A 24,488-nucleotide genomic window follows, 5' to 3' on the forward strand; every position below is an offset into this window, starting at 1 on the left:
AAGCTTGATCTGAATTTGTAAGGACGTTTTGCTGCTGCAGTAACTGACACTTTGATGGCCATCGTTTTGCAGGCCATATGGCAGGGCTGGTGTGTGATATGCTTCTGTTTGTACATAATGACAGTGGTGGATAGTAACTAAGTACATTTACTCAAGTACTGTATTACAGTGCAATTTTGAGGTGTTTTTACTTTACTTAGTATGTCAAATTTTCAATACTTTTACTTCTACTCCACTACATCTCAGAGGCAAATATTGTACTTTTACTCCACTACAATTATTTGAAAACTTTAGTTACTAGTTACTTGGTAGATTTTGATTATTATTACAAAACATACATTAACCACTTCAGCCCCTATATACATTTCAGCCATTTGAAAATAGCCGATCTACAAGCTCACATATGCGACACATTGTATACATATTGAACTTGTGAATTTGGACATTCTGCATAATGAGTACCTTTTACTCTTTACGTGTATTCATTTTGAATTCCGGACTTTTACTTGTAAGAGAGTATTTCTATATTGCAGTATTGATACTTACTTAACCCTTTAAGACCTAGAACGCATCTGCGTAATTTTTAGATTTTTTTTAGAATTTTTAGATTTTTTTTAAAAATCAAGAATATTCAAAAATAGCAGATCTACAAACTCATAGCACGGCACTGAGTGCCGCGCTATGAGCTTGCAGATCTGCTATTTTTGAAAATTCTTGATTAAAAAAAAAAAATCTTTGAATGCATATATTTGTTTCTATTTTGAATTTATTTTTAAAGCAAACATTTGTAACCCATCAGTACCGATGTGCGAAGGACATTGGTGTTAACCCGTTAAGACCTAACCCCAAAATGATACGTATTTTGCCAAAGAGTTCTCAACGGGCCTGAAAATTAAGGCCAGGCCGAACAGGTTCCAGCCCGGCTATACTTTTTAGGCCCGAAAACCCAGAAAAAAAGTGTCATGATTTGCTTGAAGTCACATTATGGGTCACGCATCCAACAAGCTTTGAACTGAGCAGATTGGACCTTCCGTTCCAGAGATAATGGCCACTTTCGCCTTTTTTCCGATGTTTGAGTTTTGGCCATTTTCGACACGGACTAGGAAGGTTGGGCCGCGATGAACTACATACCTATTACATGCATACTTACTTACTTACTTAGGCCCATCGCCCCCAATGGAGCATAGACCATCTACGACTCCTCTCCATCCAACACGGCTTTGGGCTGTCCTTTCTGCCTCCCCCCAGCTGGTTCCTTGTCTCTTGAGCTCCGCCTTAGTGTCCCGCCTCCAGGTGTTCTTTGGCCGCCCTCTCTTCCGCTTCCCCCGGGGATTCTAAGTCAGGGCCTGGCGTGTAGTACTGGGTGCCGGTTTGGTCAAAGTGTGGCCTATCCATCCCCACTTTCGTCTCAGGAACTGCTTCTCTCCTAGAAAGTACACGGTTGCGTTACATATTCAGAGAAGCAGATCCAGCTATGCAGATGTTACGTGTGAATACATTGTTTTTGTTGGTTAATGCGATTCGACTGCATTATGTTCATACGGCTGTCAGCGGAGGCTAAAGAGTAAAGGGAGAAGACTAGCTTAGTTCTTTCCCTCTGAAGTTTGAGACGGGCGAAAGGAACAGTGGGCTGAGCAAACCTTACAGTACGTGTTTAAGATGATTAGTTGTTGTTTTTGCAGCGCCTATAGCGAGCCATGAACGATTTGCATGGTGAGTCATCCTCTGCACCTTGTGAATGATCAGACGGCAAAGCCTTGACTGTACGATGGTTCATTGTGGATTAGCATCTATAGATATACAAGCCCTGCGGTGATGACATGTTCAGCTGGTATTCATGGATTCAAGTTCTCAGTCGTCTCAATCATGACTGATTTCAATCATTTGGATTCCATAGCAGCCAGTATGTCTTCTTTGAAAGCAGCCGAAAATAGCCGATCTACAAGCTCACGACGTGTTGTGAGCTTGTAGATCGGCTATTTTGGACTTTAGTTATATTAAAGATTTTGTGACATCAAATTTCTATTTTTTATATTTTTTTGTTTTCTGACCTCAATTACACCCCCAAAAATCTGTGGATTTTCTGTGGTCTAGGGTATTCTGTATAATTCAGTTTTCTGTATAATTAGCCCATGGACTTTGATGTCACAGTCCATTAATCCCGCCCCCTCTATACAGTAAGTGCCATGATTTGGTACCAGCCAAAATTTAGAACAAACATGGGATTTCTGATTGATTGATGTACTTTATTTAGTAAGACATGAGAACAACAGTACATGGAAGTACAAATTCACAATACAAGGTCTACTAAACTGGAAAACTCATTAAGCACTGAGCTTGTTTCAAATGAGTTCCCCATGCACACACATCATGATGACACATAAGAGACAGACAGATAAACACACTACTATACAGAACGTCATACAATCAGCTTACAGCTTACTGGTATGAAAAGTAAAAAATATGTACAAGAGAAAAAAAAGGGAAAAAGTGTGGGGAGGGGGGGGGGGTAGGTTAAGACTTAGACAGGGGCCATTTTCGAATTGCAGCCTCCTGAAGGTGTTTCTTTAGTGCAGTTTTGAAAGTGAGTAGGGTTTTACACTCCTTTACTCCTTCTACTGCTCTGCCACCAAAATGTAAAATATCCTGAACACCACCCATTACAATATGTTTAACACAGACTGCTTTCTTTCTAAATTGGCCCCGAAAAGAACATCTATCAGGAGACACAAAAAAAGGGAGAAAAAATGTATAATTAAAGAAAGTATTGAAATGTAATTGAAGGTCATTATTAAACGTGGTCTTACCTTTGCCAGCACAGACAGAGAAAAGGACAGAGATATCCTTCCCCAGAGGAAGCCCGTCACAAGTACTTACAGTACAATTCATGAAAGAGGAAAATCTCATCTCTAAAAGGGCTGCCACGCTTCTTGCCAAATAAGCACTTTGCTTGAAGTGATAAGTGATGTAAAACCATGGCCAACAATGTAAAACAAATCTGTCCATAAATCAAAACCACCCGCCCGCCCCGGGTTGATTTTCTCCTCGTTTTACTCGCCCCATCGCTCAGCGTAACGGTACAGTGTTTACGATGTGAGATTTACGCTATCGTGCACGTTAACCCTTTAAGACCGGGAACGCATCTGTGTGTAATTGTTTTTGATTTATTTGGCTATAAAAACAATAGCAGATCTACAAGCTCATAGCGCGGCGCTACGAGCTTGTAGATCTGCTTTTTTTTTTTTTTTAATCATGAAAATGTTTGCAAATCTTTGAGTCTATTTTTTTGAGCGAACAATTGTAACAAAATATTTGTTTCTGGGGGTTCCTGGAACTAAATCTTTTCAGATGGGGGTCCTTAGCCAAATACAAATACATTTTGTGGGTCCTTGACATGAAAAAAGTTTGAGAACCACTGATATTATAGCAACATAGGTTTAAGAAATATATATTTGTTAGGATTTAGAAGACATTTGTAGAATCCCAAGGAAGCACAGATTAGAGTAAAAAAATCGCTTTAAAAATTGTATATATTCAACGATTTGCAAAAAAGATTTAAAAAAAATAGCAGATCTACAAGCTCATTGCGCGGCACTCGGTGCCGCGCTATGAGCTTGTAGATCTGCTATTTTTGAATAGCCAAATAAATCTTAAAATGGCACAGATGGGTTCCCGGTATTAACAGGTTAATCCACTCGGGAGTGAAACTGACGCAAACTTCCACGTCAGTGATTGGATGACTGAATGGTTCCATACGGACACAGAAAAGCAACAGTTATATTAATAGTCAATCGGCCAGCGAAGGGATGGGATGATGAACAACAGGATGTGCATTATATGCACCTTCCTCCTAGCATAGAGAAGCCTTTATGACATGTAAAATAGATAATCGGCTGGTTGGTTAAAACTGGACTCAAGGGCCACTGTGAGGCCTAACTGGGTTGTAAGGCCAGCTAATCGTCCTTGTACTCTGGAGAGAGTTAAAGGACGACTTCACCACTTTTCAACATATCTTCATATAATAGGTCCTCACTAATGCTCATGATAAAATGATAAAAACATTTTCTACTTGGTCTGTGTCTCATAGGAGGGCTGTGGACAGTCCAGAAACCCAGTTTCTGGACTGCCAGTGACATCATCGTTAGGCAGGATTTTTTTCCCCAAAAAGATTACAATTTTTTTATTCAGATTTTTATTAAGGCGAGAACAATGGGATCTATTATTGCATTGCAACTTTCCAGGAATACAAAGCCTGCAGTTTCTATTAGCTTGGATTCCCCATCGATGATGTCACTGTTAGACGGGTTTCTGAACTGTCTACAGCCCTCCTCTGAGACACAGACTGATTAGGAAAAAATTGTACCATTTTATCATGAGCATTAGTGAGGACCTATTATATGAAGATATGTTGAAAAGTGGCGAAGTCGTCCTTTCAGATAACCTTCGAGCGTTGCCGAGGACACTGAATTAACCAGGGCATCCAGGGTGCTTTATACCGTTGGATGTGGCCCTTGATGTCACTACCGTGATGTCAGGTACTGTCAGGCATATCCATATATGGAGCTGGCTATGTCAGTTATGTCCAAATCTGGGACTATGATGTCAGTCCTGAATGTTTCGGTTATCTACATATACAGAGTTTCCAGGAGGGATTTTCTGATGTCAGAGCTAGGTATGTTAGGTGTCTCAGTTTATAGCCGTCTAGGAGAGATTCTATGCTGTCAGACTTCGTAGGTCGATCGTCTCCATTTATGGGAATCTCCATGTATGACTGTATGCTCTGAACGTTCGCAACAGACCAAGGTCATTAATATTTGTGTCCTTGTTTGTTTTGTGTGTGTGTGTGTGTGTGTGTGTGTGTGTGTGTGTGTGTGTGTGTGTGTGTGTGTGTGTGTGTGTGTGTGTGTGTGTGTGTGATGTCCTCAGGTGATCCAGACCATCAGTGCGGTGGATAAGGATGAGCCTCTCAGCGGACATCGCTTCTACTTCGCCTTGGCCTCGTCTGTCGCCGGAAACATGAACTTCACTCTGAGAGACAACAAGGGTGAGACCTTTTTAACATGAACTTCACTCTGAGAGACAACAAGGGTGAGACCTTTTAAACATGAACTTCACTCTGAGAGACAACAAGGGTGAGACCTTTTAAACATGAACTTCACCCTGAGAGACAACAAGGGTGAGACCTTTTAAACATGAACTTCACCCTGAGAGACAACAAGGGTGAGACCTTTTATACATGAACTTCACTCTGAGAGACAACAAGGGTGAGACCTTTTTAACATGAACTTCACTCTGAGAGACAACAAGGGTGAGACCTTTTTAAGGACAATAACATCATTCAGCCTGTTCTCACCTCATGAGGAGAAACGCCTGTAAACAAACTACAGCCGAGAGTGTCTACAGTACAGTCTACACTACAGGGTGGTGGGGACTCCCTTTGAATGTACTTCCCTCGTAAGATGTCTTTTTTCCCCCTTTTTTTTTTACCAATCGCGGCACAGTTTCCATGCCCAATGTAAACAGGTCTTCACAGCATCGGTAACTTCCTTGGGTGGTACTTCTTAATACTTCCACTTAGACTGATTGATTGATTGATTGATTGATTGATTGATTGATTGAATACTTTATTAGAAGTTTGCAGAAAAAAGCACATGAAAGTACAGTTAATAGGAATTAAAACCCAATAAAGCCATTGGCTTGTTTCCATTAGGGTCCTTTGTGAGTGAGCTCACACGTTGCTGCTGGCAGGCAGAAACATTATAAAATAGGCTGACTTGTAATGGTAACTGCAGATACTGTATGTAAAATTGTTATGAAAAAAAAAGTGTATAAAACAGCGCGATCTGTAGCGGTACATTAAACTCTTGAGTGAAACATGGAGCGCTATGTTTATAGTGAACACATCGGTACGTTTCCCACATGTGCTCAATCCTGCTTAAAATATCTGATCTACAGGCATAAAACAGTCGCTGCGTGACGAGCTCTATGCTTGTAGATCTGATCTTTTTTGCCGCTTTACAGTGAAAGGGAAAGTGACTTGGGTTTGATAGACTGACAGGAAATGGGGAGAGAAATGGGGGGGGGTGACACACAGCAAAGATCGTCGGGAATGGGATTTGAACCGGCAATGCGCTGTCAGGCTGGCATTGCAGCCTATAGGGTGCCTGGACCGCCACACTGCAACCTGCAGGCCAGTGATGAGGATGTTATAGTCTTGACTGTACACGCTTTGTTTCCCCATAAAGAGCAACACCATTATAACTTAAATAAAACGGCCACAAGAGAAGTACAGTATGCCTGACTCTCTGACAGTGGTGTAAAAAGTACTCATATGTTTTACTCAAGTAAAAACATCAAAAGTGCAATGCAGAAGTAGTGAAAGTCCGGAATTCAACATTTACTTGAGTAAAAGTACAGAAGTATTGGTATCAAAATGTACTTAAAGTACCAAAAGTAAAAGTACTAAAATGTTTGAAAATAGCCGATCTACAAGCTCACAACGTGTCGCGATGCGACACGTTGTGAGCTTGTAGATCGGCTATTTTCAATTAGCCTAGTTATAAAATAAGGCTAAGTTAATGTATGTTTTATAATGTAATAATTTATATCTAGTAACTAGTAACTATAATTTTCAAAGAGTTGTAGTGGAGTAAAAGTACAATATTTGCCTCTGAGGTGTAGTGGAGTAGAAGTAAAAGTATAGACGATTGGAAATACTCCAGTAAAGTAAAAGCACCTCGAAATTGTACTTAAGTACAGTACTTGAGTAAATATACTTAGTTACTTTACACCACTGCTCTCAGATCCAGTCTGAAACTTGTTCTCTAGGTTCATCATAGTTATCCCTGACTTCTAATCAATATTTATCTTTGGCAACAGAAATGTGTCTCGGCGCTGCATGTCAATATACAGTAGGCTTACAAAAGAAATGAAACAACATGAATTAATGTTTAATGTGTTTAATAATTCAGATCCACAGGCTCGGAATGTGGCACGAAGTGACACGCTTTGAGCCTGTGAGATAAAATACACTGCAGTCCCTTGTGTCTACCATCCCTCCATGTGCAATGAGACATCGTTTAGCAGCAGACACCACCAGTGGTGGTGTCTGCTGCTAAACGTACAATGTTTGCTAAACGCTGCTAAACGTACAATGTTTAAGTACCTTTACTTTACTGGAGTATTTCCAATTGTCTATACTTTTACTTCTACTCCACTACATCTCAGAGGCAAATATTGTACTTTTACTCCACTACAATTATTTGAAAACTTTAGTTACTAGTTATAAATGATTACATTATGAAACATACATTAACCACTTTAGCCCTATTTTATACATAGGCCATTTGAAAATAGCAGATCTACAAGCTCACAACGCGTCGCATCGCGACGCGTTGTGAGCTTGTAGATCTGCTATTTTCAAATGTTTTTGTATTTTTACTTTTGGTACATTTTGATGCCAATACTTTCATACTTTTACTCACATATTTGTTTTTAATTCTGGACTTTTACTTGTAACAGAGTATGTCTATATTGCAGTATTGATACTTTTACTTAAAGGACGACTTCACCACTTTTCAACCTATCTTCATATAATAGGTCCTCACTAATACTCATGATAAAATGGTACAATTTCTTTCTACTCTGTCTGTGTCTCAGAGGAGGGCTGTGGACAGTTCAGAGTCCCGTCTACCAGTGACATCATCAATGGGGAATCCAAGCTAATAGAAACTGCAGGCTTTCTATTCCTGGAAAGTTGCAATGCAATTAAAGAAGCCATCGTTCTCGTGTTAATAAAAATCTAAATAAAAAAATTGAAATGTTGTTGGGAGAAAAAAATCATGCCTAATGATGATGTCACTGTCAATACTTTTTCCACCACTGACTGCAGTCCCTTGTGCGTACGATCCCTCCATGTGCAGGTGAGACATCGTTTAGCAGCAGACACACCTCTCATGTTAGTGTAAACATAGCTGGCACAGTGCCAACAGTCTGCAGTCTTACACAGAAAACGGTGCTGTTGCATGTTAACCTACGAAGAGTGCCGTATAGGTCATTGTTATTTGCAGTGGTGGAAAGTAACTGAGTACATGTACTCAAGTACTGTACTTAAGTACATTGTTGAGGTATTTTCCTGTTGAGGTACTTCCAATTGTCAATACTTTGACTTCTACTCCACTGCATCTCAGAGACAAATATTGTACCATGGCCTTCGTTGCCCCTCAGTTTGGCCTTGTGCCCCTCAAACAACATGCCATGACCTGAGGCCACAGTGGACTTAATGCCCCAGCTGACTGACTGTACCACTGTCTCCTCTGTCTCTGTCTTGTCATGTAGACAAGTGTCTTTTGTTGAGATTCTGAATTCTTAACTCCCCCTTAACCCATTAAGACCTGGAACTGTGTCATTTTTAGATTTGAGCTAAGCATTATTTTACACTTTGGGCTATTCAAAAATAGCAGATCTACAAAGCTCGTAGCGCGGCACCGAGTGCCGCGCTACGAGCTTGTAGATCTGCTATTTTTGAAAATTCTTGAAAATGTGTGCAAATCTTTGAATATATATATATTTTTAAAGCGAACATTTTCGCTCAAATCTGTTGGTCCCTGGAACAACATATTTTGATGGGGGTCTGCGGCCAAATACATATCATTTTGGGGGGCCCTTGACATGAAAAATGTTGAGCACCACTGATATAGAAACTTAGGTTTTTCAGAAAACTGTTGGGATTTCGGAGACATGTAGAATCGGCTTCAGGTCTTAAAGGGTTAAGTCCCCCATCTTTAATCTAATCCATTGACGTTGATTGGTGCAGGACTGAGCATGGATCCATTGTTAATTTCACTGCAGATAATCTACATATTCAATTTAAAATCATCCTTAACCCTTCAATTCTGTTAATTATTTCAATGGACTAAAATCTTGTTTTATTTGATGGCCTCCTCCTGCCCTGGCATTTCACCTTTTGTTCCTTCAGAAAACTAACACCACCAAAGAGGCCAAGTTGCCTTGACCCTAAAATGACACAATTCCAGGCCTGCTTAGGCTATTTTCAAACGTTTTCTATACATGGTTAAGCTTGTGAAATGGGAGTACTTTTACTTTTGGTTTATTTTCATGCCAATACTTGTGAATTTGGAATATTTGTAACAGAGTATTTATACCTTGTGGTATTTATACTTTTACTTGAGGAAATAATCTCAGTACTTCTTCCATCACTGGAAATGGGTGCCGTTGCCCTAACCTATAAAGAGGGCTGGTCCCTTCCGTTAGGTCATTGCTATTTGCCTCCTTTTCTTTTTAGCTCCATCTCACGCTCTCTCTCTCCCTCTCTAGGTATATCTTTATCTCCCCTTCTCTCCCTCCCTCTCTCTCTCTCTCTCTCTCTCTCTCTCTCTCTCTCTCTCTCTCTCTCTCTCTCTCTCTCTCTCTCTCTCTCTCTCTCTCTCTCTCTCTCTCTCTCTCTCTCTCTCTCTCTCTCTCTCTCTCTCTCTCTCCCTCCCTCCCTCCCTCCCTCCCTCTCTCTCTCTCTCTCTCTCTCTCTCTCTCTCTCTCTCTCTCTCTCTCTCCCCCTCCCTCTCTCCCCCTCTCTCTCTCTCTCTCTCTCTCTCTCTCTCTCCTCCCTCTCTCCCTCCCCGTCTCTCCCATAACATTTCATGTTTTTTTTTTACTAAATGGGCGCTACACCAGCCCTACACCAGCGCTACACCAGTCCCCCACAGCCTGGGGAGGCCAGGGCCGAGCTCATGCTTCCTTCAGTGCATGAGAGCCAACTGACCTTCTTGTCACCTGACAGGGGGGAGTTTCCCTGGTTGGACGTAGCGCGTGGAAGGAACACGTTATTCCAACCAGTTCCTTTCCCCTCCATCAGGCGCCCCGGCTGTCATGGGGGAGGCGGTATAGTGACCAGGATTACTACATGTTTTTGTGAGGGTATTAACTACCCTGGGAGACACGGGGAGAACATGCAAACTCCACACAGAGTAAAAAAACATTTCATGTTTAATTTGAGTGTGATATTGAAGCTGTTATGAACCAACAGGTGGTCATAGAGCACAGAGTGTTAACACAGTGCGTCTCTCATTCTGAACGCTCGTTAATGACTCCATCTGTTGATTTCTGCCTCCCCGGTAGTTTTTCTCTCAGTATAATAAATGCATTTCCTGAATATTGCTCCATTTCTCCAACAACGTTATCGACACACAAACAGAATAAGAGTTATAGTTCTGTTCTGGCACAAACGTCCACAAATCACTTGGCAAAAAATCATTAACAACATGTTCACTGTTATCAAAAGCATATTTTACTTTTAAGACTGAACACAGGCCAGTAATTAACTAATCATGTTAATCATAAATCAGTGTTTATCGTCCCACATGGATATTCACTCTCACAGTCTGTTGAACAGAGAGACGCACAACAATATTACACACAACAACACAGCACCAACACAATCAGTGGCGTGCACAGACATTTTGAGGGGCAGGTGCTCAAGTAAATTATACTTTTTTTTGTTTACTTGGTCTGCTCTTTTTTCTTTCCCTCTACGCCTATACCTCTTTGCCCAAAATAGCAGATCTACAAGCCCACAACGCCTCGCGCTGCGAGGCGTTGTGAGCTTGTAGATCTGCTATTTTTGGCTAAAGTTCTCCTCAGAAAAGGGAAGCTAGGTTTCGAGTGGTTATGGTAAAAAGAAAAATCCTATCACATAAAGATTTGGCGGACCCCCTGTAGTAACTCTGAGGACCCCCGAGGGGTTCCGGACCCCCTGTTGAAGACCCTTGCTGTAAACTGGGAAAAAAAGAGGGCAAAGGGCAGGTGCTCTAGCACCACCTAGAGTCTATCTGTGCACGTCCCTGAACACAATACATGAATTCCCCAGGATACACAAACCAACATATCAGCGAGACAGTTTGTTTTAGTGCAGCAAAAGGGACAAAACTCCTACTACGGTACATACGACCTTTTTGTCATTTCACTGTTCTGTATCTTTGTCCGGATGGCATGAGCGATAAGTGACGATTGAGGGGATGATCAGTGTCATGCAGGGACGTCACAGGCTCTCAGAAGGTGGGGGGGATGGACTTTACCCCTTATTTTACACTTTGGCTATTCAAAAATAGCAGATATACAAGCTCATAGCGCGGCACCGAGTGCCGCGCTATGAGCTTGTAGATCTGCTATTTTTGAAAAATCGTGAAAAACATTTGTAACTGTCAAATGTAAACACATTTTGTATTTTCATTTTTTTTTTTTTTTTCGTGTTTTGGTTACTTTATTTCGGTTTTAGGGTTAGGTTATTAACCCTTAAGATCAAAGTGCTTTACAGAGCAAGAATACAATTAACACTTGCAACCAATTTAACAATAAAGCAAAAAAAGAAAAGCAAAAGCATAAAACAACATTCAAATAGGCAATACAGTGAGGACTTAAAAAAACAACCAAAGAATCAGCTAAAAGCAAGAGTGAAGAAGTAGGTCTTGAGCTGTGCTTTAAAGCTATCCACAGAGGCTTGGGTGTAATGGGAGTTTATTCCACGCTGTCGGTCCGTAGAAGCAGAATGCTGCTTCACCGTATTTTTTATATGTCATTGTAGGCACCTCAATGACACATAATTTAACCCATTAAGACCTGGAACTGTGTCGTTTTTTGATTTGAGCTAAAAAGCATTATTTTACACTTTGGGCTATTTTTGAAAAATCGTGAAAATGTGTGCAAATCTTTGAATATATATATTTTTACAGCAAACATTTTTAACTCAAATCTTTGCTTCTGGGGGTCCCTGGAACAACATATTTTGATGGGGGTCCACGGCCAAATACATATAATTTTGGGGGTCCTTGACATGAAAAAGATTGAGCACCACTGATATAGAAACATACGTTTTTCAGAAAACTGTTGAGATTTAGGAGACATGTACAATCAGCTTCGGGTCTCAATGGGTTAAAACGTGTTTAGTTTGGTATAATCGTTTAGTTTATGGTAATGTATAATAATGGTTTGGTACGTCCATCTTTTATTCTAACTCGTAGTGCGACTAGCGAGACTAAACTAGATGATTCGCATTATGTTGGGAACAAAAACCATGAGACACCAACCGGAACCACAATAATGTTTTTCACTGCTGTTTGTATTACTGTACATATTCAATACGACTGCTATCATCATTCTGACACAGTACAGTAAATATCTGAAACTAAATGAAACTAAGTAAATATAGGTAAATGTAAATAGGTAAATCTATGTCTACAGTAATTCTGTGCAGTTCAGCAAAGCGTGGGATGCAGTCATTTGAGAATGTTTGTTTGTATTTGTACAGGATACGTTTTTTGGAACGAGTGCCAATTGGAGTGTAACCACACACACACACACACACACATACACACACACACACACACACACACACACACACACACACACACACACACACACACACACACACACACACACACACACACACACACACACACACACACACACACACACACACGCACACCACATTGCTGCAATGTCAAGACACAAAAGTGTTTAACATTTTTTTGGCAATTCACAGCATTGACACCGATGGAAAAATAAACACGAGGAATCTTTATTTGTTACGGTAAAAAAAACCATTACTCTGCATCGTGCCTGGCTTTCTGACCGTGGAGAACCACAGAACCTGAACCAATGTGTGTTTTCAGCCCATGGGGTGGAGAAAAAAAAGGCCTTGCATGTCTTCTCTCCAGCCCCTGGGTAGGTGTCTGTCTGTCTGTCTGTCTGTCTGTCTGCATGGACGTCTCTCCACATGCCTCTCCCATTGCCTGGAGCAGGGCTTTACCACCCAAGGTGGTTGCAGATCATAATAAATACACCTTCCCTCCAGCACCACACCGCACAATAATTCTTCAAATAGATTAAGGAGAGAGAGAGGTCAACATGGGGGTAGAAATACAGAAAAGCTTGATGCTTATAACCCATTAAGACCTGGAACTGTTCATTTTAGATTTGAGCTTAAAAGCATTATTTTACACTTTGGGCTATTCAAAAAAAGCAGATCTACAAGCTCGTAGCGCGGCACCGAGTGCCGCGCTATGAGCTTGTAGATCTGCTATTTCTGAAAAATCGTGAAAATGTGTGCAAATCTTTGAATATATATATTTTTAAAGCGAACATTTTTAACTCAAATCTTTGCTTCTGGGGGGTCCCTGGAACAACATATTTTGAGATGGGGGGTCCATGGCTAAATACATATAATTTTGAGGGTCCTTGACATGACAGACATTGAGCACCACCGATATAGAAACATTTTTTTTTTGAATACTGTTGGTATTTAGGAGACGTGTAGAATGGGCTTCAGGTCTTACATTAATGAACCAGTGCTGGGTCATAGAAACGTGATGGAAACTGATATTATGGTTTTACCAGAGGTTCACATCATGCACACCAGGTCCTTGTGAAGATGCCAGCCAACGGAGTATACACTAAATAATGAAGGAGGATAGGCTATAGTCACACACTCATAGCTGCCGATTAGGGATAGACCGATGTATCGGCCACATATCGGTGTCGGACAATATTTGTCATTATCGCTCAACATCGGTATCGGTAAAAAAAATAAGGAAATATGTGTATATATATATATATATATATATATATATATATATATATATATATATATATATATATATACACACAGATGTGCCATTTCAAAACTTCAAATGTCCTGCCATCGCCAAGACAGTACATTTTCAGGGGATTCCCAGGGCAATAAGAGGGACAAAGAAGGGCATTTGAAATGCTGAATTATTTTGATGATCACTGCTTTTATGATGCTAATTAATTTGAGCAACTGGTCAAGGACCTCTTCAAATCACCTTTCGCCTCATAATGAGTCTGACACCTTCTTCAACACACATTCTTTTGTTCTCATGTATATGGATGTCTGTTGAAGGGAAAAACGGGGGTGTGTAGTGACAACTTCTTTTCAGGGGCAAAACAGTGCATTTTTAAGGGCAGAAAAGGGAGGGAAAAATGCATTTTCAGGACACTTTCAGGGAAAGAACAAGAACGTGTGAAGTTTTGAAGTGGCACATCTGTAGCTGCCGATTAGGGATAGACAGGGATATATCGGCCACATATCGGTGTCGGACAATATTTGTCATTATCGCTCAACATCGGTATCGGTTAAAAAAAATAGGAAATATGTATATATATATATATATATATATATATATATATATATATATATATATATATATATATATATATATATATATATATATATATATATATAAATGTTTTTTTTTTTTTTTTTGCTGGTGTAAGTTACAGTAGTTTTTACTCTATGGTGTTTGTTATATGAAATGTAAACTTACCATAATCACAGTAAACATTATCATGTCTTCAGTCATATTCAAGTGCAGTCACTTTCAGTTCAGCACAGCTGAGGTGTGCGTGTCACGGTCCAGCTGACGCTCGTTGACCCTCTCGTTAAAGTAGTTACTTGCATCAAGGCAATTATGTTGCGTTTCTGCGGATTCTGAACAGTTATTTATTTCATATTTGTTACCCTGGCACACAAGGGGGAAACAATAACACCAAAAAATACATAAACAAATATCGTTTGTTTCGGTATCGGCCAAGAATTTCCATATCGGTGCAGCTCTACTGCCGATGCAAGTTTATTGTGAAAAAGAAAGACAGAAAAAGGGGGTAAAATAAGTGGTTATCAACAAAAACAAAAAGTACTCGTATCGGTACTTGGTATCGGCGAGTATACTCAACATTAAGTACTCGTAGTCGGTCTGAAAAAAATGGTATCGGAGCATCCCTAGTTGTTTACTTGGAAATATTCACTTCTCTCTCTCTCTCTCTCTCTCTCTCTCTCTCTCTCTCTCTCTCTCTCTCTCTCTCTCTCTCTCTGCTACAGTAGGATGTGCTTCCGTTGTTTCAAACACAGAAGAGAAGAGCCACCACTTGTACTGTTATAGTTGTTCTGTGCCAGTGATTTTTTTTCGGGGCGGATGCCTCTGCCTTCCCAGTCATTTGTAGCAGCAGTCTGCAGTCAGTCCCCAACAGTCAGGTTGCCAAACCATGCTGTGTTATTCAGCCTGTCAGAACACACTTCTCTTAGAGTGGTTGCACTGACAAAAAAGTTGCTACCAAAAAAACCCCCACTTGCGACGCCTCAGAAAGTACAGTTTGGTGTGCTTATACTTAACCCATTAAGACCGGAACGCATCTGTGTCATTTTTTTTTAATTTCTTTTGGTTATTCAAAAATAGCAGATATACAAGCTCATAGCGCGGCACCGAGTGCCGCGCTACGAGCTTAGATCTGCGTAGATCTGCAATTTTTTGAACATTTGTGAAAATCTGCACACGTCTTTGAAAATATATATACATTTTTAAAAGCAAACATTTCAACTCCAATCTTTGCATCTGGGGGTCCCTGGAACAAAACATTTTGGGATGGGGGTCCGCGGCCAAATATATATATAAAAATGTTTTCTAAATCCTAACAGTATGTTGCTATATCAGTGGTGCTCCAACTTTTCCATGTCAAGGACCCCCTAAAATGATATGTATTTGGCCGCGCCGGACCCCCATCTCAAAATATGTTGTTCCAGGGACCCCCCCAGAAGCACAGATCGGAGTTCAGTATGTCTGCTTCAAAACATATACAGTATATATATATTCAAAGATTTGCACAAATATTCAAGGTTTTTCAAAAATAGCAGATCTACAAGCTCATAGCGCGGCACTCGGTGCCGCTCTATGAGCTTGTAGATCTGCTATTTTTGAATGGCCAAATAAATCTTAAAATGACACAGATGTGTTCCCGGATTGAAAGGGTTAAGGATGCTGCTGGTGTTTAGAGACCATGTTAAGGGTGTGTGTGTGTGTGTGTGTGTGTGTGTGTGTGTGTGTGTGTGTGTGTGTGTGTGTGTGTGTGTGTGTGCGCACGCGCGAGTGTGAGAGGTGTGTGTGTGTGAGATGCGTGCGTGTGTGTGTGTGTGTGTGAGATGCGTGCGTGTGTGAGTGAGATGTGTATACTGTACCAAGCAGTGGTGGAAAGAAAGTAAAACATTTTTACTGCAATGTAGAAACACTCTGTTACAAGTAAAAGTCCGCTAAGCAAAATGTACTTACTTACTAAGCATTGGCATCAACATATACTTAACGTACGAGTCTGGGGGATTCTACAAATGTATTTTTTTGGAGAAAAAAAAACGTATGTTGCTATATATAGTCAGACCACCCAAAATAGATATAGAGCACCGAAGTCTGACGTAATTTAAACATCCTACTTGGGTCGCGGCACCGAGTGCCGCGATACGAGCTTGTAGATCTGCTATTTTTGAAAAATCGTGAAAATGTGTGCAAATCTTTGAATATATAGATTTTTAAAGCAAAGATTTTTAACTCAAATCTTTGCTTCTGGGGGGTCCCTGGAACAACATATTTTGATGGGGGTCGGCGGCCAAATACATATAATTATGGGGGTCCTTGACATGAAAAAGTTTGAGAACCACTGATATAGAAACATACGTTTTTCAGAATACTGTTGAGATTTAGGAGACATGTAGAATCGGCTTCAGGTCTCAATGGGTTAATATCGCGTCAAATAAGAACTGTGTTATAATAAACAAATGATCCCGGCGGTTTGACTCTTATGGATATGAAGCATCAACTGACGGTGAGAAAACCATAATGTTACTTCCACCAAATTAGTTACATTTTCGCCAGAAACAGACTGTATCAAATATGAGTGACTGACTATCATAAACGATACAGAGCCTCCTCCCTGACAATATGGCCGAGACAGTTTATTTTTGGACGATAATTCTTATATGAGACGATTCTATGATGACCCAATGTTATTCTCCATAGAGAAATGACTTTACGACCCAGGGGATGAACGACTGACGTCAGGACTTCTGTACTTTCTATGTAATTGGCCGCGGACCCCAATCTCAAAATATTTTGTTCCAGGGAAAAACAAAAGGCCGGCCTCTCCAAAAGGAGGGCCAAACAGACAGCATAAGGTTCTGCTCAGTATCAGCTGTTATAGGAAGAGGCTCTATTTGGAGGAGGCGTTGTTTCCTTTATCCATTTATTTATGTCTGCTGTGTCTGACAAGTACGTCAACTGTATTGTCTGTAACAATGTCACATTCTGAATTGTGATAATGACACCATCTGTTCATATCCCTGCTCCCCCCCCTCACCCCCCCACCCCGTTATATAAATGCATTTCCTGAACAGAGCTCCATTTCTCAAGCAAACCGACACACACACTGAATAAGAGTTATAACTGTTCTGACAAACTCACTTTGGAAGAGGCATTGTTTCCTTTATCCATGATTAATGTCCGCTGTGTCTGACAAGTATGTCAACTGTTAGGTTTAACACGTTTAAGTTCCTTGGTCTGACATCCAAGTGTGAAAAATAGGTGAACTTAACACATTGACTGCCTAGATCGAGTTATCTCGATATTAAGAATCCAGCGCTTGACTGCCTAGATCGAGTTAACTCGATATTAGGTCTTTTCATTGGTATAAGGTAGATTGCAATCTTCCACAACCTGTGTATTAATATTAAGCTTCTACGACAAAAGAAAAGTCACATGATCGCAAAAGTCACATGATCTGAGCAAAACACTACAAATCCGGGTGCAGAACAACAGTCCCTGTGGCATTCTAAACAAACAGTGAGCAGAGACGGACGGACAGAGAAATAGAGTGAGAGAGAGCGAGAGACAGCGACTGAGAGACAGAGAAAGAGCAAGCGATCGTTAGTTAGTTAGTTAGTTTGGTAAAGTTAGGAGAGGTGCAAGATATATATATATAGGTGAGAGTAAGACGTTTATATAGTATAGTAGTACATAGATATATAGGTGAGAGTTAGGTGTACATATTTATAGGTGGGAGTCGGACTCGGGAGTATAGTTTTTAGGCGAGATGCGAAGAAAAAGCAAGGCCAAATGGCCTCGGAGAGACCCGACCCAAAGAACTATTTTGGAGACAATGTCCTTCACTGCTCCCCCGGGACCCCCATCACCACCGGGACCACCATCACGACCTGTGGAGGAACCACCACGACCTGAGAAGAAGCCGTCGGCGGTGGCGTCTTTCACCGCTCCCCCGCGACCACCTTCGCCACTAGCTGGGGGCTCCAAGGAGGTGAAGCAGGCGGCGTCTCTCACTACCCCCGAGGGATCTGTTGACGTGAAGCCATCTCTATCGGTGAAAGATACCTATGTCTTCACGTCAGCAGAACCCTCGTGGCAACCACCTCCGCCGCGACCACCTCCGCCGCGACCACCTCCGCCATTGGAGGGATCCGAGGAGGCGAAGACTGCTCCCCAGGGATCTGAGGAGACATCGGTGTCTTCGACCGTCCCCCGGCGCGGGCGGCAACGACCACGGAGGCCTAAGAAGCAACCACCCCCCCCACCACCTCCCCCACCACCTGCGGAGGTATCTGAGCCTGAGGAGGACACGAACCCACCGGTACCAGACCCCGATCCCGGGCACCGATTGCGTCGTAGCAAAAGACCGACTCCGAGGACCGTGTCATATCGCCCAGAACCAGACACTACTGACGGTGAAGAGAGCTCCGATTCGGATTGTTCTGGCAGCTGGGAGCCAAGCGAGCCAAGCCCAAGGAAACATTGTCTGGATCCGTTTACCAGTGGTAAGAATATCCTATATATATATATATCTTTTTTTTTATCATATTTTACCTTTTGGTTGTACTCTGAAAATAGCAGATCTACAAGCTCACAACGCCTCGCGCTGCGACGCGTTGTGAGATTGTAAATCGGCTATGTTTTACCTGATATTTGTATAAAGTCTGTGGGGCACTACTTACTTATATCAACATATAAAATGGCACCAAACCATTCAATCGCATCACAACGTAGTGCTTTTATCTTGTTATGATCATTGAATGGTGCCATTTTATATTTTGATGAATTGAATACCTATGAATGGTTTCATCCTTTTTAGACAAATTGTTTGACTGGGCCTCTAACAACTGGAGGTGTGTGTAACACCTTATTTATATATGGACAATGTAGAAGCCCGGTGTGGATTTCTAGGATATTGCACTCTGGGTCAGCCAGTTATAAAATATGTATTTATTTTATTCTGTATCTATTTATATGCATGTGATTTATTTGAATATGTTGACGATGTAGCCTATGAATTTGTTGACTTGTAGATCTGGGGTTTTTTTTTGGGGGGGGGGGGGGGTGGCATACTTCAAAGGGAAGAGGTCATGTCATGTCATGACAACAAATGTTTTGATTTTGTTGGGGGTCGACATGAGGCCATGTCAACAAAGTCTTTTGTAGTGTTGTGGGTCACATGAGGACATGTCAACAATGATTTTCAAATCCCTTTGATGGCTTTAGTTTTTGGGGTGGAGGCCAGGTGCACCGAGGCCCCCACCATCATAATAAATTTCATCAAAGGTCCCCTTATGTCCACAACATCAACAGTGTTTGATCTTGTTTACTTTCAGACGACGAAGATGAGTCTGATGAAGCAATGGCGTCGTCATCTCATCATAGGCCTACACAGTCTGCTAGGAATGGTAAGTCTGTTTCAAACATTTTCATTAGACAGTTGGTTTTTATAGATGCCATTTTCTTCATCACGTGTCCATTTGGTTCCATTTGTACACATCGTACTGTAATGGTAGCCTTGCCTAACCAGGCTACTGTATTTGGTCATTTAGGGCTAAACTCTGTTTGTGTTTGACACAGTGTCATACATATAATCTGGTCATACAATATAGACAAACACATACAGAGCCAGCCCTGGCTAAAAACCACACTCTGCAATGATACATGTCATTCATTCTAAGTTGCACAAAGTAATGCACCACCACCAGTGAATATAATTGTATATCTTATTTACCAAACTATTTTATGTTTTACTGTGATTTCAGACATGATGGATGTCGAGGAAGCAGGACCATCATGTTCAACCGCAGTACCAAGTGTCCGCCGTGAAAGAGGTGAGACAGTTTTCACAGCTGTACCACACAACAGGATTTTGACAGTACATCATACAACAAACACATACAGAGCCAGCCCATGTCATTCATGACATGATACATGTCATTCATTCTAAAGTTGCCATGCTGGCAGTGAATATAATTGTATATCTTATTTACCAAACTATTTTATGTTTTACTATGATTTCAGGCATGATGGATGTGGAGGAAACGGGACCATCACCTTCAACCGCAGTACCACGTGACGGGCGTAAAAGAGGTGAGACAGTTTTCACAGCTGTACCACACAACATGATTTTGACAGTACATTTTGATTCAGTTTTAGTCATAGTCTGTTGAATACAATTCCACATAGTGTCATAATCTGGACATACAATATAGACAAACACATACAGAGCCAGCCCTCGCTAAAACCCCACTCTGCAATGATAAATGTCACAAAATCATGTACCACAACAACATGATTTTGACAGTACATTTTGATTCAGTTTTAGTCATAGTCTGTTGAATAAAAGTCCATTTAGTTTTAGTCATATTTTCATATAAATCAACACTGCCACACAAACAAAAAAGATGTATTTTATGGTAATTGTGTATTTCTGTAATTCACAGGACATGGTGGGAGGCCGTCAGCTGTAGAGCCTGTGTGGAAGGACACAGATTGGGAACCTAGGGAGGACATCCCTTTCACTGCTAGTCCGGGTCCTAGAAATGCTGCGGCGGAGCTACATTCCACCATGCCTGTAGACTTTCTTTCACTTTTCCTCACTGATGAGCTGCTAGGGATGATAGTAGAGCAGACCAACCACTATGCTGACGTGTTCATCCAGGCCAGGAGTGAAGAAGAAGTGGCGCAGCATCCACAAAGCAGGGTGAAGGACTGGAAAGCGGTTTCAGTGGGGGAGCTGAAAAACTTTTTGGCCCTGTTGTTCCTCACTGGCCTTGTTCGAAAGCCTGTACTAGAGTACTATTGGTCGACCGATGACCCTGTACTCACTTCGTTCTTCGGCAAAAAGATGCCACGCAACAGGTTCCAGATCATCTGGCGGTTTCTCCACTTCACCAACAATGAGGCTGACGCTGCCGCTCACGCCGCCGCCGCTGCCGCCGCCGAAGCTGCTGGTGAGGTTGCTGTTGTCGACAGGCTTTGTAAAATCAACCCGGTCTTGCTGTACCTGACAGACAAATTCAAGCAGATGTTTGTTCCAGGTCGTAACATCAGCATCGATGAGGGGATGCTTTTGTGGAGGGGACGCCTATCCTTCAGAGTGTACAACCCAATGAAGCCCACCAAGTATGGAATAAAGTCCTACATTCTGTGCGATTCTGGAACGGGGTACTGCTACTCAATGAAGCCATATTCTGGACAGTACTCTTCCCTACCAGACACAGTCATCTTTCTGTTGCAGGGTCTTACAGGGTACGGGTTTTCGTTGTTCATGGACAACTATTATAACTCCGTGAAGCTGTATGAACTCCTCCTTGAGAAGAACACCCATGCCTGTGGTACCATGAGGCTAAAAAGAGGAGAACCACAAGCCATGAGGGATGTGACGATGTCCAGCCTGAAAGTGGGACAACGTAAGATGCTTCACAATGGCAAAGTGATGTTATTGGCCTGGCGAGACAAACGCATCGTTCGATTGATCACAACCCAGCACAAGGATGAGATGGGCACCCAGATGGTGAGGCAGAAAAAACACAGCGACAAAGTGCCACAGGAGAAGCCAGTTTGTGTCCTTGAATACAACAAGAGTATGAATGCAGTTGACCGACTAGACCAAAACCTAAGCTATTATCCCTTCATCAGGAAGACAGCCAAGTGGAGCAGCAAGTTTGTGGTCTATTTATTCCAAATCGCAATGTACAACGCATTCGTACTCTACAAGACAAGGAATCCAGGTGGCGACTGTAAGTGCATGTATGACTTCATCCTCAGCGTTGTCAAGTCTTGGACCGCTGTGAGACATGCCCCTGTCCCAGCAGACCCGCCTGTCCCCCCCCCGGCCGCCTGTCAGCAGCAACCTCACCAGCAGCAACCTCACCAGCAGCAGCCTCACCAGCAGCCTCATCCTGCCCGCCCCTGCCGTCCCCCGGCCTCTCCGCCCCCCCCTGCCCCCCCCCTGCGTCCTTATGCACCAAGAAGTCGCGAACCTTGTGACCGATTGAGTGGCGATATGAAAGTCCATGAGCTTGTCTATTGTCCCCCCACTGCCAAAAACAAGCACCCAACAAAATGGTGCAGAGTTTGCACCAGGAGGGGAGGGCGGAGTGAGACAAGGTATCAGTGCAAAAGCTGTTTGGTACCCCTCCATGTTATTGATTGCTACCTTGATTACCATACTAAGGAGAAGTATTATTGAATCATTTTGATTGTATTTGTTTGTTTTATTTTCATTTTGTATTTATTTTGACTTTGATTTATTATGCTCTGAGCCAGCCAACAGTTGGCAGTGAATGTGCTGCTAATGTTTCTCACTGCCCCAAGGGATCTGAGTGCGTGATGCCATCTTTGTCGGTGAAAGACATCTATGCCATCACGTCCTCAGACCCTCACGGGGACCACCTCCGCCCTGAGCGATTGATTACCATACTAAGGAGAAGTATTATTGAATCATTTTGATTGTATTTGTTTGTTTTATTTTCATTTTGTATTTATTTTGACTTTGATTTATTATGCTCTGAGCCAGCCAACAGTTGGCAGTGAATGTGCTGCTAATGTTTCTCACTGCCCCAAGGGATCTGAGTGCGTGATGCCATCTTTGTCGGTGAAAGACATCTATGCCATCACGTCCTCAGACCCTCACGGGGACCACCTCCGCCCTGAGCGATTGATTACCATACTAAGGAGAAGTATTATTGAATCATTTTGATTGTATTTGTTTGTTTTATTTTCATTTTGTATTTATTTTGACTTTGATTTATTATGCTCTGAGCCAGCCAACAGTTGGCAGTGAATGTGCTGCTAATGTTTCTCACTGCCCCAAGGGATCTGAGTGCGTGATGCCATCTTTGTCGGTGAAAGACATCTATGCCATCACGTCCTCAGACCCTCACGGGGACCACCTCCACCCTGAGCGATCTGAGGAGACATTGATGTGCTGGCCAGCAAAACACACAATGATGATATATTGTATTTTTTGTATGTTTTTTGTATGTTGTACTTTGTATGTTGTACTCCACTTGAAAGACATATAAAGTGTTCAAATGTGTCTGCCTGAGTCGTTTCAAACTTTTTCTGTAGACTGTTGGTTTTATATCATAGATATACAATTGCAATTGTCTTGTGTGCACAAATGGAACCAGTGAAATCAGTATCCTAATCTGAAGAAAACCTGGACATAGAATATAGACAGACACATACATAGCTAGCCCTATTTGACCATTACTGTCAACCCTACGGGTCCATTTAGTTCCATTTGCACACAATCAAGAGTTATGGGGGACTGATATTCAGTAATTGGGTTCTGTAGACTGTTGGTTTTATATCATAGATATACAATTGAAAACTAGCAGGTCTTGTGTGCACAAATGGAACCAGTGAAATCAGTATCCTAATCTGAAGAAAACCTGGACATAGAATATAGAAAGACACATACATAGCTAGCCCTATTTGACCATTACTGTCAACCCTATGGGTCCATTTAGTTCCATTTGCACACAATCAAGAGTTATGGGGGACTGATATTCAGTAATTGGGTGTTGTGATAAAAATAAGGCTGTATATAAAACTGTTTCACTATCTAAAAAGTCAAACATTTTCTGATTTTGCTTGGTTTTATGTCATAGATGCTATCTGGATCTCAGTGCTTGTCTGCATGGCATTCACAGAAAATAATTCCTCCTCACTTACCTTGCATACAGTCTATATGTCTATATGGTTTCTATCAGGGGGCATCAATATGTCTGTATTGGATGGATGGATGTGTCACAATGTAGGGATTTATTTTGACCACCAGAGGGGGACAGTGCAAAATCTCTCCCTGTGTGTGCGTGTGTGTGTGTGTGTGTGTGTGTGTGTGTGTGAAATTATAATGGTGTGTAAAACAAACTCAAACAATTGGCACAGATAATGCCAAGTCTTGACACACACACACACACACACACACACACACACACACACACACACACACACACACACACACACACACACACACACACACACACACACACACACACACACACACTTCTTTTGATCTTATAACTTTGAAAAGAAAAACGTTGAAATGAGCTTGAGATTTGTTTATCAACAAGACACATGTTGATAAACGTTGATGTGAAAAAGCTATATAAAAGTATATTCAAAAGCACTTTCTCAGTGTTGTTAGTTTGAAAACAACAACTGTGCAGATGTCTGATGTCAGTAATGTGTCACTGAAGGTGAAAATATAAGGGTCTAATCACTGTTCTGCCTGAGAGAGAATGTTTCACAAAAGCCTCATTATCTCAGCTTCTAGATCCAGATAGCTGATTTTGGTGA

General features: G+C 41.6%; 2 protein-coding genes across 2 annotated transcripts in view; both read left to right on the plus strand.

The window, feature by feature from the left end:
• Window positions 1-24,488, plus strand: part of cdh7a (cadherin 7a) — a gene marked incomplete at both ends in the record, with an annotated part of 341,167 nt that overhangs the window by 294,222 nt on the left and 22,457 nt on the right. Inside the window, one exon of the mRNA XM_084048218.1 lies at window positions 4,927-5,044. Within this exon, the coding sequence (XP_083904344.1) occupies window positions 4,927-5,044 (118 nt within the window). The remainder of the gene's footprint in view (window positions 1-4,926; window positions 5,045-24,488) is intronic.
• On the plus strand, window positions 18,010-22,593 carry LOC311039056 (piggyBac transposable element-derived protein 4-like; the record flags this gene model as incomplete). The annotated part of the gene is made up of 5 exons (XM_084048698.1): window positions 18,010-18,679; window positions 19,511-19,582; window positions 19,940-20,008; window positions 20,621-22,191; window positions 22,558-22,593. The coding sequence occupies 5 exons, from the start codon at window positions 18,010-18,012 to the stop codon at window positions 22,591-22,593; spliced, it is 2,418 nt and encodes an 805-aa protein (XP_083904824.1).

Source organism: Gymnoscopelus microlampas (genome assembly GCF_963454915.1).
Source record: "Gymnoscopelus microlampas genome assembly, chromosome: 22".
Classification (NCBI taxonomy): Eukaryota; Metazoa; Chordata; class Actinopteri; order Myctophiformes; family Myctophidae; genus Gymnoscopelus; species Gymnoscopelus microlampas.